This window comes from Capra hircus, chromosome 29 (genome assembly GCF_001704415.2).
Source record: "Capra hircus breed San Clemente chromosome 29, ASM170441v1, whole genome shotgun sequence".
Classification (NCBI taxonomy): domain Eukaryota; kingdom Metazoa; phylum Chordata; class Mammalia; order Artiodactyla; family Bovidae; genus Capra; species Capra hircus.
The window spans coordinates 46,220,346-46,233,200 of NC_030836.1; the positions used below are offsets into that span (position 1 = coordinate 46,220,346).

Below are 12,855 nucleotides of genomic sequence, written 5' to 3' on the forward strand. Positions count from 1 at the left end.
AGCTCCTCTTCCCTTTCTGCCATAAGGGTGGTGTCAGTTTGCATATCTGAGGTGATTGATATTTCTCCCGGCAATCTTGATTCCAGCTTGTGCTTCTTCCAGCCCAGCATTTCTCATGATGTACTCTGCATATAAGTTAAATAAGCAGGTTGACAATATACAGCCTTGACGTACTCCTTTTCCTATTTGGAACCAGTTGTTCCATGTCCAGTTCTAACTGGGGGACTGGAATGCAAAAGTAGGAAGTCAAGAAACACCTGGAGTAACAGGCAAATTTGGCCTTGGAATACATAATGAAGCAGGGCAAAGGCTAATAGAGTTTTGTCAAGAGAACACACTGGTCGTAGCAAACACCCTCTTCCAACAACACAAGAGAAGACTCTACACGTGGACATCACCAGATGGTCAACACCGAAATCAGATTGATTACATTCTTTGCAGCCAAAGATGGAGAAGCTCTATACAGTCAGCAAAAACAAGACCAGGAGCTGACTGTTGAAGAAAATAGGGAAAACCGCTATACCATTCAAGTATGACCTAAATCAAATCCCTTATGATTATACAGTGGAAGTGAGAAATGGATTTAAGGGCCTAGATCTGATAGGTAGAGTGCCTGATGAACTATGGAATGAGGTTCATGACATTGTACAGGAGACAGGGATCAAGACCATCCCCATGGAAAAGAAATGCAAAAAAGCAAAATGGCTGTCTGGGGAGGCCTTACAAATAGCTGTGAAAAGAAGAGAGGCAAAAAGCAAAGGAGAAAAGGAAAGATATAAGCATCTGAATGCAGAGTTCCAAAGAATAGCAAGGAGAGATAAGAAAGTCTTCCTCAGCGATCAATGCAAAGAAATAGAGGAAAACAACAGAATGGGAAAGACTTAAGATCGCTTCAAGAAAATTAGAGATACCGAGGGAACATTTCATGCAAAGATGGGCTTGATAAAGGACAGAAATGTAATGGATCTAACAGAAGCAGAAGATATTAAGAAGAGGTGGCAAGAATACACGGAAGAACTGTAGAAAAAAGATCTTCACGACCCAGGTAATCACGATGGTGTGATCACTCACCTAGAGCCAGACATCCTGGAATGTGAAGTCAAGTGGGCCTTAGGAAGCATCACTACAAACAAAGCTAGTGGAGGTGATGGAATTCCAGCTGAGCTGTTTCAAATCCTGAAAGATGATGCTGTCAAAGTGCTGCACTCGATATGCCAGCAAATTTGGAAAACTCAGCAGTGGCCACAGGACTGGAAAAGGTCAGTTTTCATTCCAATCCCAAAGAAAGGCAATGCCAAAGAATGCTCAAACTACCACACAATTGCACTCATCTCACATGCTAGTAAAGTAATGCTCAAAATTCTCCAAGCCAGGCTTCAGAAATATATGAACCTTGAACTTCCTGATGTTCAAGCTGGTTTTAGAAAAGGCAGAGGAACCAGAGATCAAATTGCCACCATCCACTGGATCATGGAAAAAGCAAGAGAGTTCTAGAAAAACATCTATTTCTGCTTTATTGACTATGCCAAAGCCTTTGACTGTGTGGATCACAATAAACTTTGGAAAATTTAACCATTCAGTTCAGTTCAGTCACTCAGTCATGTCCGACTCTTTGCGACCCCATGAATCGCAGCACACCAGGCCTCCCTGTACATCACCAACTCCCGGAGTTCACTCAGACTCACGTCCATCGAGTCCGTGATGCCACCTAGCCATCTCATCCTCTGTTGTCCCCTTCTCCTCCTGCCCCCAATCCCTTCCCAGCATCAGAGTCTTTTCCAATGAGTCAACTCTTTGCATGAGGTGGCCAAAGTAAGTATTGGAGTTTCAGCTTCAGCATCATTCCTTCCAAAGAAATCCCAGGGCTGATCTCCTTCAGAATGGACTGGTTGGACCTCCTTGCAGTCCAAGGGACTCTCAAGAGTCTTCTCCAACACCACAGTTCAAAAGCATCAGTTCTTTGGCGCTCAGCTTTCTTCACAGTCCAGCTCTCACATCCATACATGACCACAGGAAAAACCATAGCCTTGACTAGACGGACCTTAGTCGGCAAAGTAATGTCTCTGCCTTTGAATATGCTATCTAGGTTGGTCATAACTTTTCTTCCAAGGAGTAAGCGTCTTTTAATTTCATGGCTGCAGTCACCATCTGCAGTGATTTTGGAGCCCAAACAAATAAAGTCTGACACTGTTTCCACTGTTTCCCCATCTATTTCCCATGAAGTGATGGGACCGGATGCCGTGATCTTTGTTTTCTGAATGTTGAGCTTTAGGCTAACTTTTTCGCTGTCCTCTTTCACTTTCATCAAGAGGCTTTTTAGCTCCTCTTCACTGTAACCGTTACTGATCTACAAATATGACAGCAACTTTATGTGGTTCAGCCTGCTCTGTGTTTAAACATCTCGTCGTGCTCTGTACCTTGCCATCTCACTCTGGTGAAGTCTTCTCTGATCAGAAACCGCATGTTTTAATATATTCAGGCTTCCTGATCCTTTCCCCTGGGGTTAACGCCTTTGTGTCCCCAGATGTGTGGTCTGTCCCTATTCTGAGGGCTCACTGTAGGTTGACAGTCCAGCTGACCCGGCATCACTCTGTGGTGAGGCTTTTTCTTGAGTCCTGTCGTCCCAGCACCGCTGCGAAGGCGCCTCCCTCCACGCAGACCCTGGTTTCACTGTGAAGTAACCTGCTCTTGCGCAGACACCGCTGTCTGTGCTGAGCGCCTCTGGTTCTCTGTGTGTCTTGGCGCCAGTGACTTGACTTTGGGTTAATTTGATGTCCAGTGACACCAGTGACCCCCGCCCCCAGAGTCCCATGGGGGCCACCTGTGCCTGTAGGTCGGTTTCGGGAGAATCCACGTCTTCGCAGCCTTAAGGTGCTGGCGCCTGTGGCCGTGGTGTGTCTCCCAAGCCACTTAGTCTTTAATTCCTGTCAAATACACATCATAGCTTTTCAAGGAGAGGTTCTGTTATTTTTGTTTAACTTATCTTTATATACTTTATTTTAAAAATGCTCTTCTCAGTGGTACCTTAAAAATGTTCTCATAAAATTCTGTGCTGGTTTGTGCTGGTGGACTTTGTATACTGATCTTGATGTTGGCAACTTTGCCAGACTCACCCGTGAGAGCTGGCAGTGTGTCTGTAGACTGCTTTGCGTCTTTCTGTTCCGTCGCATGTTCCGTGGACAAGGGCAGCTCTTTTCCTTTCTGCTTTATTGCTCCAACTCGGACCTTCCCTGCGGTGTTGGAGTGGAAGGTGATTGGCGTGCTTTTCTACTTTGAAGGGAAAGCCTTTGATGTTTCGCTGTTAAGTATGACATTGGCAGGTTTTAACCATGTCCATGTCCTTTGCCACATTAAGGAAATTCCTTTTTATATCTTTGCTAACAATTCTATTAATTAACTGGTGAAGCCATGTGAACTTAGGGTTTTCTTTGTGGGGCAACCTCTAATTATGGATTCAATTTATTTAGTAAGTAACAAGGCTTCAGATTTTATCAGTTTTGTTAAGTGGCATTTTCTTAACTGTTTGCTAACTTAGGTAAACGCTTAGGTGTATGGGCAGAAAGTCCCTCCGTTGGCCCATCTTCAGTTTGCTGTTGGTATTTGCCCTTTCGTTTTGCTTGATCTATCTCGTCAAGTATCTGAGAATTTCTTTGACTTTGTTGGTCCTGTTTTGATTTTTGTACCTGATCACTTTCTGCTTCTATCTTTAGTGTTTTCTTTTCTCCACTATCTTTGGGCTAATTTGCTAGTCTCTTCCAAACCCTTGAGATTAATTCTTCAATACTTCTGTTTTTGTATTTGTTTCAAATATGTGCATTTAATGCTCTGAGTTTAACTCTGAGCCTGGTTCAGCTGCCTGAGGGGCATTGGAAAGGCGGCCCTGGGTGGTGGCTGTGTCCCCCTGGTGGCGTGGTCTGGCGTGGCCGGGTCCGCTCCATGTGCCTGCACCCCGGCTGATTCTGCTGGGCTCCCCGCTGCTCTGCCCGGCCTGGAGCTCACCCATTTCAGGTGACCTAGTGTCACGGCTGAGCTCTGTGAGGGGAGCCGCTCCGAGCCCCTGCCGTGGGGTGTGGGGAGGCACGTGCAGCGGGTGTGTGGGTGTGTGCCGTCCCCGTGTGCGCAGGGGTGCCGTGTGTCATGTGCCCTGACCCTGTGGCGCAGGTGGTGGGGGTGAGAGTGGAGGCCCTGTGCCCGCGGGGCCTGCCCTGAGGACGGTGGGGCGTGGGGCCAGGTGGGAAGGGTGGGGCTCCCGCCCAGGCTCTGGGGGCCTGGGTCCTGAAGGCGGGGTTGCTGGCGGGCTGGGTGCCGCAGGCCCGTGTCCCTGGGGGCGGGGCTGTCCTTGTGTGGCGGCTCCTGTGGGGCTGGAGGCTGTGCTCCTGCCCCTCAGACTGGGCCGAGCGTGTCTGTCCTTAGCGCACGGTGTGGGGCTCTCGGGGACGCCAGCCCCGAGTCCCCTCTCGCTGTGCTCCCTCGCAGATCGTGACGTCGGCCTCCACGGACCTCCAGGACTACACCTACTACTTTGTCCCAGCGCCCTGGCTGTCGGTCAAGCTCCTGCGGCTCCTGCAGTGCTACCCGCCCCCAGGTAACAGCCGCGCAGAGCCTGGGGAGGGCTTGCTGCGGCCTCTTAACACGGCACCCTCCGCTCTCCTGGCGCCGGCGCCGGCTCCCTGGGCCTCTGATGCTCTCACGGCCCTTAGCTTTCCCGGAGCGGCTGGTCGAGGACGCTCACTCCACTGCGGCTGGGCTCGGCTTCTGTGCATTCTGCACGTGCGGGGTCAGCCCCTGTGGGTTTTTGAAACAGTCTTTTAAAATAATTCTTGAAACCGGTTGAAACTTCACGTCCAAAACCGTGTGTGTTACTTTAAAGTGCATGTCATGGATATTGTTATGTTTGCTTTACTTTAAACTGTGGCAAGTGACTAGAGTCGCTGGTTCGAGAACGCTCGTGAGTTCCTGTTCCATACTCCCAGACTGCCTCCTGCCAAGGTGGCTTTCTTGTTGTGACCTCCGCACTTTAGCTTTCATTTGTTTTTGTACAGGGTATGTCTGTTAAATGCAAGTCACTTTGTGTCCTGAGTGTTTTTTATACTAAGTGTGAGCTGCTCGCCCTGCAGCAGAGCTGAGCAGGTGCGCGGCTCCGTGAGGCCTCACCCCTCCTTCTGGCGGGCCTCCATCCCGCAGCAGGGCAGTGGTTCTCTTGGTGGAACTGGCCGCTGCCTTCTTACTGCCAGGCTGGGGCGGCTCGGAGCCCCTGGGGGTGAGTCTCACTGTCGCCTCCTCCTTTCAGCCCCGCCCCACCCCGGGCGGCCTCAGGGACCCTGCCGGCCCCCCGCCCCGGCACCTGGGGGCCGCCCCGCCTCGAGTGGCGCTGAACAGCTGCTTTGGAGGCAGGCGATGGTTGTTTCTGGAGTTCTCGTGTTTTTATTACTTTCTTAGTCTTTCTTGGTCTGCTTTGACTAGAAGCTAAACTTCCTTCTGTTCTTGCTGCTCTTCGTGTGTCTCTGCTTCTCTTGGTGGCAGGCAGTGGGAGGCCCTTCATCCCTCCCCGCCCCCGCCAGACCGTCATGCCGGGTGTTCTGTCACTGGGATTTTATTTTCCTCAGCTTATATGATCTGTATTTCAGCAAAGACTTGTGTCCCTGGCCATCAAAGCCTCTTGACTTAGGCAGCCTCAGGGTTTGAGTCGGGATCCTTGCCTTCTGTCGACAGGCGGGAGGCAAGGGTTACCGGGGCTGGGGCAGGGCGGGCTGTGGGGAGTTGGCCAACGGCTGTCTGTTTTGCCCAGAAGACCCTGCAGTGCGCGGCCGCCTGACCGAGTGCCTGGAGGCGATTCTCAACAAAGCCCAGGAGCCGCCCAAGTCCAAGAAGGTGCAGCACTCCAACGCCAAGAACGCCGTGCTCTTCGAGGCCATCAGCCTGGTCATCCACCACGACAGGTGGGCCTGCACGCGCTCTGCCTCTGCCCTCCACACGCAGCTGGGCGCCACGCTCCCGCCTCTCCTGGGGGCTCCCCTTCTCCTGGGCGTCCCACCGGGCCATCCGCTCCCCGGGCCACCCAGGCACCAGCGTGAGTGTGTGTCCCGCGGGCTGCGTGGGTCGAGGTTGTGGCGGGGAGGTGTGTGGAGGCCACGCAGGGTGGGGTGGGGGTGTTTCCAGGTCCCAGCAGGTGCACCCACCAGAGTGCCGTGGTTCCACGGACTGGGCACTGTTAGCAAGCTCCCCCGCCGGGGGGTGTGCCAGTCTTGGCTGTGTCTGAAGGGCGCAGATGTCATGAGGACAGAGTGAAAAGCGAGCAAAGACCCCCCCCTCCAAATCCCCGTGGTGCATGGAGCTGGCGCTTGACACCAGTGACCTGACCTCTGTGCACCGTCCCCACCTGCGCTCGCCTTCTCCATGTCGGGGCTTCCATCCCGCCCGCTAGGCGGGCTCTCTGGCTGAGCGTGTCACCTCTGGTCGAGGCATGATGGAAACTCGGGTCCCCTGGCCGGTTTGGTGTGGGGGCTCAGGCTCCTGGCCGCCCTTGGCCCTCTGGAGGTGGGTCCCGTGGATGCACTCGGAAGTGCTCTGGGGGTCCTCGTGTGGTATTGGCCAAAGTGAGCGTCAGGCCTCGCGTCCTGGGAGGCTGTGGTGGCTCAGACGGCAGCCCTGGCCAAGCGGGGACTCCCTGCCCACCCGCCTCTCCCGTCTGAGCAGCGAGCCGAACCTGCTGGTACGGGCCTGCAACCAGCTGGGCCAGTTCCTGCAGCACCGGGAGACGAACCTGCGCTACCTGGCCCTGGAGAGCATGTGCACGCTGGCCAGCTCCGAGTTCTCCCACGAGGCGGTCAAGGCGCACATCGAGACGGTCATCAACGCCCTGAAGGCAAGCGCCCTCTCTCCCCTGCCTCAGGCCGGGTGGGAGCACTGGTGGGCTCCGGGGTCCCACACGCTTGGCCCCTGGGTGGTTCTGCACTCTGCCCCGGAGAGGCTGTGCGCACGCGGGCACCTCCCACTGGGTCTGGCGCGTGAGCAGACCTGCAGTAAGAGTGGAGATCAGTTCAAAGCCAAAGAAAGAAGAAAAGTGAGATCGGCGAGTCTGGTCTTCCTGGTGGAAGGATAAGATACTTTGTCCGTGTCTGCAAGAAAACTCACTCTTTGCGAAAGGATATTTGCTTTCCCAGGGAATTCAGATTCCAGAGCAGGAGCTCCTGCTTCGTGAGGTTTGTTCCTCAGGGTCAGACACAGCTGGTCGTGCACGTCAGAAAGCTGAAGGCGGGCGGGGGAGTTACAGCTGCCGCCCGGCTCCTGCGCTAGAGCTGAGAACAGGTCTGACCCTGTTCCTTTGGGTTTACGTGTACTTAATAGACATTTTTGGTGTGAGTTTTGAACGCGAGGGCTTACAAGCGTTCGGAATTTGCTTTCTGGTGTTCTGAATTACGCCTGGGTGGTTGTGGTGTTTCTTCTAGTCGCTGCCTGGGTCAGAAAGACGTCCGTGTGGGCTGTGGCGGCTCCCGGCAGCACCTCTGCTGCTCTCCAGAGCCGCGGAGCGGCTGCGCCCTCACTTCTCAGGGTCTGGGGTGGGGCCGGGAGTTGGCACAGTGACGGGCTCCCAGGTGACGCAGAAGGGGCCGGTCTGTGACCACACAGTGGGTGGCCTTTGACCTGCGCCCCCCCCCCCCACGCCGGGGACAGAGCAGGAGCCGGGGCAGTGGTTAGCGCATGGGGGTTAGGGCTCCGCAGGATGCCAGACTGGGATGGTGAGGGGGGCGAGCTCCAAGGGGGGCACTGGGACGGACCGAGCCCCCCTGCACCCGCCCAGCAGCCCTCATGCTGCTGCTCCTGTGCTCACCCCCAGACGGAGCGGGATGTGAGCGTGCGGCAGCGGGCCGTGGACCTCCTCTACGCCATGTGCGATCGCAGCAACGCCCAGCAGATCGTGGCTGAGATGCTGAGCTACCTGGAGACGGCGGACTACTCCATCCGAGAAGAGATTGTGAGTCTTGTGGCCTCTGTCATCGGGGCCTCCGCGCTCGCATCTGGGCTGAGGCGCTTCTTCACGGGGTCTCCTGCGGGCTGGAGGAGAGTGCTGTGCTGTGTTCAGCTTTTTTGTCAGTGTTTTCAGTAGAGCTCCAGTTTCTTGGAGTCACTCTGCGGAGGCCCTGATCCTCACTCTCCACTTCCCCTGCAGAGGCCCTGGAGGCAGGGGGCTCAGCCCCAAGGGAGCGGGTTGGGGCCTGCGGGCACTGGGGCGGGCGTGTGGGCACTGGGGCCAGCGTGCGGTGAGGGGCCTCCAGTGTCCAGCTTTAGGGACAGCTCTGGGCTTGGAGGACTTGAAGCCGAGGGCATTGACAAGGCGGGTGCTCGAGGATGGCCTCGGGGCTCGTTATGCAGGGTCGGTGTGGAGCCCAGAGGAGGCGCACAGCGGGTGGACCGGGCTCTGGGGCACGGTCGGGAGGTCAGGCCAGGGGCACGCTGGGTGTGAGGGCCTCCGCTGCCAGAGGACCGGGCTCTGGGGCGTGGTCAGGAGGCCAGGCCAGGGGCACGCTGGGTGTGAGGGCCTCCGCCGCCCGAGGGCTGGGCTCTGGGGCGCGGTCAGGAGGCCAGGCCAGGGGCACGCTGGGTGTGAGGGCCTCTGCCGCCCGAGGGCTGGGCTCTGGGTCTGCCGTCAATGCTGCCCAGGGCGGCTCCGTGCAAGCGGAGGCTGTGCCTGGGGAGGCGAGGGGCCTGCTTCCCACAGCCTGGAGCAGGCACCCCCGGGCAGCAGAGAATAGGCAGCAAGTGAGAAGGGCTGGTTGGAGCACAAGGCTGGCAAGCTAACTGTTCCAGCGGGGCTCATGGCGTGGGTGTGGGCGTGGCTTCCTGGGGCGGCTAAGTGCGGGTGGGGTGGGAGGGGCCCACTGTGCCTCTTGCAGAATCCATTTCACTTACTCTCTGTTCTGCTTTGCGTGTCCTCCGCATCTGTCCTGGAACCTTAAACTTTCAGGATTCCTTGGAGAAGCTGGGGGGCGCTCTGGTGCGGGTTCAGATCCTCCTGAGTCCCTTCCTGGGTGGCCGTGCCCTGCAGGTGCTGAAGGTGGCCATTCTGGCAGAGAAGTACGCTGTGGACTACACGTGGTACGTGGACACCATCCTGAACCTGATCCGCATTGCCGGCGACTACGTTAGTGAAGAGGTGTGGTACCGCGTTATACAGATCGTCATCAACCGGGACGACGTGCAGGGTTACGCCGCCAAGACTGTGTTCGAGGTGCGCCGGCCCTCCCTGCTTCCCTGCCAGCTCTGGGCCCGCGTCCACCTCCAGGGGCGTCTCAGTGCCACGTCTCCCGGATTTCCACGTGGCTGCCCCGGGTGAGGTGCTCTTGGTCGGCCAGAGGCTGCCTGAGCAAGCTGCCCAGGGCAGGGGGCTCCCACTGGCCTCCATGTGCCCCTGCCCCTGTCCAGGGTCTGAACCGTACTTTTTGGGAGCAGCTCCTGTTGAAGGGGTGGGATCGACCATGGACCTGTCCCCGGGCTCCCCTGCTACTGACCCTTCTTCTGAAGTGGCCAGGAGCAGGAAACGGGGTGGGCAGTGTGGTTGGAGGGGGGGCAGAGGGCTCAGGAGGCTCTGGGGACTGTGGCCATGTGCAGCGCAGGCTCCCTGGGAAGGCCCCTGGGCCGCACTCCTGGTTCCTCACGCAGCTCGGCCGCTTTCTCCGGAGGCCAAGCCCGTGCTGCCTCCACCTGTGTGTGAGCTCTGGGCGCTGGGTTCACGGCGTGCTCCTCCACAGGCGCTGCAGGCCTCGGCCTGCCACGAGAACCTGGTCAAAGTTGGCGGCTACATCCTCGGGGAGTTCGGGAACCTGATAGCAGGGGACCCGAGGTCCAGGTGAGGCCCCGGGGCTGGAGCCCGTGTCCAGGTGTCCAGGCGCTGGCCTGCGCCCCGGGCTCTCTCCTGATGCCTGGTCGAGGCCAGCTGATGTCTGGAAGTCCTTGGACAGCCCGGAGTGAGGGCACGTCCGTTCAGGACGACTGTGCGGAACATGGGGATTCTGGGGGAAAGGAGGTGTGGCCAGTGGCCGACGCTGTTTCGGGGGAGCCTGTACACGGCCTGGAGCTGGAAACATGCAGGTCCTGGCGAGGGTGGGGCTCCTCATCGCTCTCGGCCCCCCCATCCCGGGGGCTCGGGCAGGGCGGGCGTGGTGCAGTGTGAGACAGAGAGGCGGTGACTCTGTGCCCGTGTGTCCCCTCCGCCCCGCAGCCCCCTGACCCAGGGAGAGGCGGTGACTCTGTGCCCGTGTGCCCCCTGCCCCGCAGCCCCCTGACCCAGGGAGAGGCGGTGACCCTGTGCCCCCCGCCCGCAGCCCCCTGACCCAGTTCCACCTGCTGCATTCCAAGTTCCACCTGTGCAGCGTGCCCACCAGGGCACTCCTCCTGTCCACCTACATCAAGTTCGTGAACCTCTTCCCGGAGGTGAAGGGCACCATCCAGGACGTGCTGCGCAGCGACAGCCAGCTGAAGAACGCCGACGTGGAGCTGCAGCAGCGTGCGGTCGAATACCTGCGGCTCAGCACCGTCGCCAGCACCGATATCCTGGTGCGACCCCCCTGTCCCCCCCATCCCCCCATCCCTGGGCCGCCCTCTTCCCCCCCATCCCCCCTCATTATCCCCGTCCCCCCCATCCCCCCACCCCCGCCGTCCCCCTGCCCCGTCCCCAGGCCGCCCTGGGTGGGGGCTGGAGGCCATGGGGCTTTGTGCCCTGCCGACCTGGGCTCCTTTCCCACCAGGCGACTGTCTTGGAGGAGATGCCCCCCTTTCCAGAGCGCGAGTCCTCCATCCTGGCCAAGCTCAAGAAAAAGAAGGGTCCAAGCACTGTGACCGACCTGGAGGAGGCCAAGCGGGAGAGGAGCGCCGATGTCAACGGGGGCCCCGAGCCTGCCCCGGCCAGCACCAGCGCTGTGGTGGGTCCCTCCCGAGGGCCCTGCCTGCACAAGCTCCGGGGCGCCTGGTGCCCGAGGTTCAGGACTCCGGATGGTGTCCTGGGTGGGCTGACCCAGACGCAGTATTTGTTGTTAGACTGTCAGACGGTCATCTGGGGTCCTCTCGGCTTTGGATTTGGAAAATGTGGTCATTCTTGCGTGACGGCTGTGTGGGGGCCTCTCCTGCCACCCTGGGCTGGTTTCCAGGGCTTCCACCTCCTGGGGTCCAGTAGTGAGTGGGTTAGAGCAAGCTCCCTGTTCACACAAGTGCCCTGAGAACGTGCCCTCTGATGTCTGTCAAGGAAGACGCCGTTTTCAGAGTTGTGTTTCCTCTCTCGTCCCCGCTTGGGGGGCTTCCAACAACCGCGGGCTTTGTGGCTACCGCATTGGGAGGCAGCCTGGAGAGCAGGCCCCACCCTGGATGCTGGTCTGGCGATGTGGCCAGCTGCTCACACTGTCCGGCAGCCCCAGTGAGGATGCGCCTGAGGTAGAGGTGCCACATGCCCGTTCGTGGACAGCCTGGGGCCAGGATGGTTTGCTTATGTATGGCGCCAGGATGCTTGTGTGTGAGCCCTGGCGCTCTACATGTGGGGGCACTCGCCTGACCCCAGGCCCACCGTGAAGCCTGTGCTCACGCCTGGCCCTGGGCTTGGGGCCTGTCACAGTCAGGACCTCCCACCCAAGCCCTGGCGCCAGCTCTGCAGAGGAGCCCGGGGTGGTGCTGGGGATGGAGTTCTTGTGTGTCCCCAGGGTTCAGGTGGTCTGATGGGGGCGGGGTAGGTGAGGCAGGAGGGCAGAGAAGGGCCGGGGTCCCTCCTGCGTGGGAGTCTCGTCCTAAGGTTTCTGCCTCCAAACTCAGGGGAGGCTCCACCTTGAAGTGGCGCTGAGATATCTGGGTTTTATTGGGGAACCTGTTAACGCCTTTCACTTCTGTGTAGCATCAGTCGGAACCCCTTTTGCTTAGGGTTGCACATCCCCCCTGGAGGTGGTTTTGTTTGGGGCTGTCTGGGGGGCTCGGCCCCTGTGGCTCCAGGACGCTTGTCCGTGCGTCTGTGGGGTATCTGCAGGCTGCCTGTGCCCTGGGCTTTGGGCTGGAGGGGGAGGGGGGCCCGGAGCTGCCCCCCCCATGGGCTGCAGCCCCCCGGGCAGGCGTGACCTGCGCAGACCGTGCGCTAGGCCCGCTCCGTGGGGAGGGTCTCCCCGCGCCCTGAGGAGAGCGCCAGGTGGGCAGAGGGGTGACCCCAGCGTTGCCAGGCAGAGGTCCTGTAAGGAGGCTGGGGAGGGAGCTGGCGTCCTGGGGGATCTCCCAAGGAACCGCCTAGCGTTTGTGTGTTCACATTTGACTTAGTGGGACAAAAGGGTTTTTCTACCTTAGAAAGCATTTGAACTGTTCTTCAGGAACCAGTGGTAGACGTCTTGCAGCAGGTGGCGGGGTCCTGAGCCGGTGGGCAGGCTCCCAGCAACCACAGAGACCTGGCTGGTGGGCGGGGCTGCCTGTGACTTGTCCCCCAGACTCCCCAGCCGCACCAAAGCTTCTGCTGATCCTTCCCCACCGGCCCTCTGGTTCTGGGCCCTCCCTTCTCCTAGGGACTCCAGCCTGGCCTGTTCTGCGTCTGGCGCCACCCTGCCTGCCCACCAGCCCGCTTCCTGCCATGGCTGGGCCTTAGTGCATTGCTGCCCTTGAGTCCTCAGGCCTCCCAGACCCACAGCCTCTCTGCACACGTGTGTTCTGTGACGCTTCCTTGTCTTCATGTGGAATCCACGTGTGAGGTCATCTGCCTACACATGGAGCTGTTTTTCCGGATATTAAAGGGAGATGAGCAGTCACTCGTGCCGAGGCCGTGGTTCCATCCAGGATGTCACCTAGAGCGGGACATCCTGGGGTGTGAAGTCTAAAGTGGGCTTCAGGAAGCGCTTC

The 12,855-nt window shown here is 58.4% G+C and overlaps 1 protein-coding gene across 2 annotated transcripts in view; it reads left to right on the forward strand.

Moving 5' to 3' along the window:
- Positions 1-12,855, forward strand: part of AP2A2 (adaptor related protein complex 2 alpha 2 subunit) — a 68,252-nt gene that overhangs the window by 45,678 nt on the left and 9,719 nt on the right. Inside the window, exons 7-14 of one of the 2 annotated variants that reach the window (XM_018043263.1) lie at positions 4,477-4,585; positions 5,789-5,939; positions 6,697-6,865; positions 7,838-7,975; positions 9,047-9,229; positions 9,750-9,847; positions 10,323-10,554; positions 10,746-10,919. In XM_018043263.1, coding sequence (XP_017898752.1) covers positions 4,477-4,585; positions 5,789-5,939; positions 6,697-6,865; positions 7,838-7,975; positions 9,047-9,229; positions 9,750-9,847; positions 10,323-10,554; positions 10,746-10,919 — 1,254 coding nt within the window. The remainder of the gene's footprint in view (positions 1-4,476; positions 4,586-5,788; positions 5,940-6,696; positions 6,866-7,837; positions 7,976-9,046; positions 9,230-9,749; positions 9,848-10,322; positions 10,555-10,745; positions 10,920-12,855) is intronic. The other variant, XM_018043264.1, reaches the window with a different exon arrangement.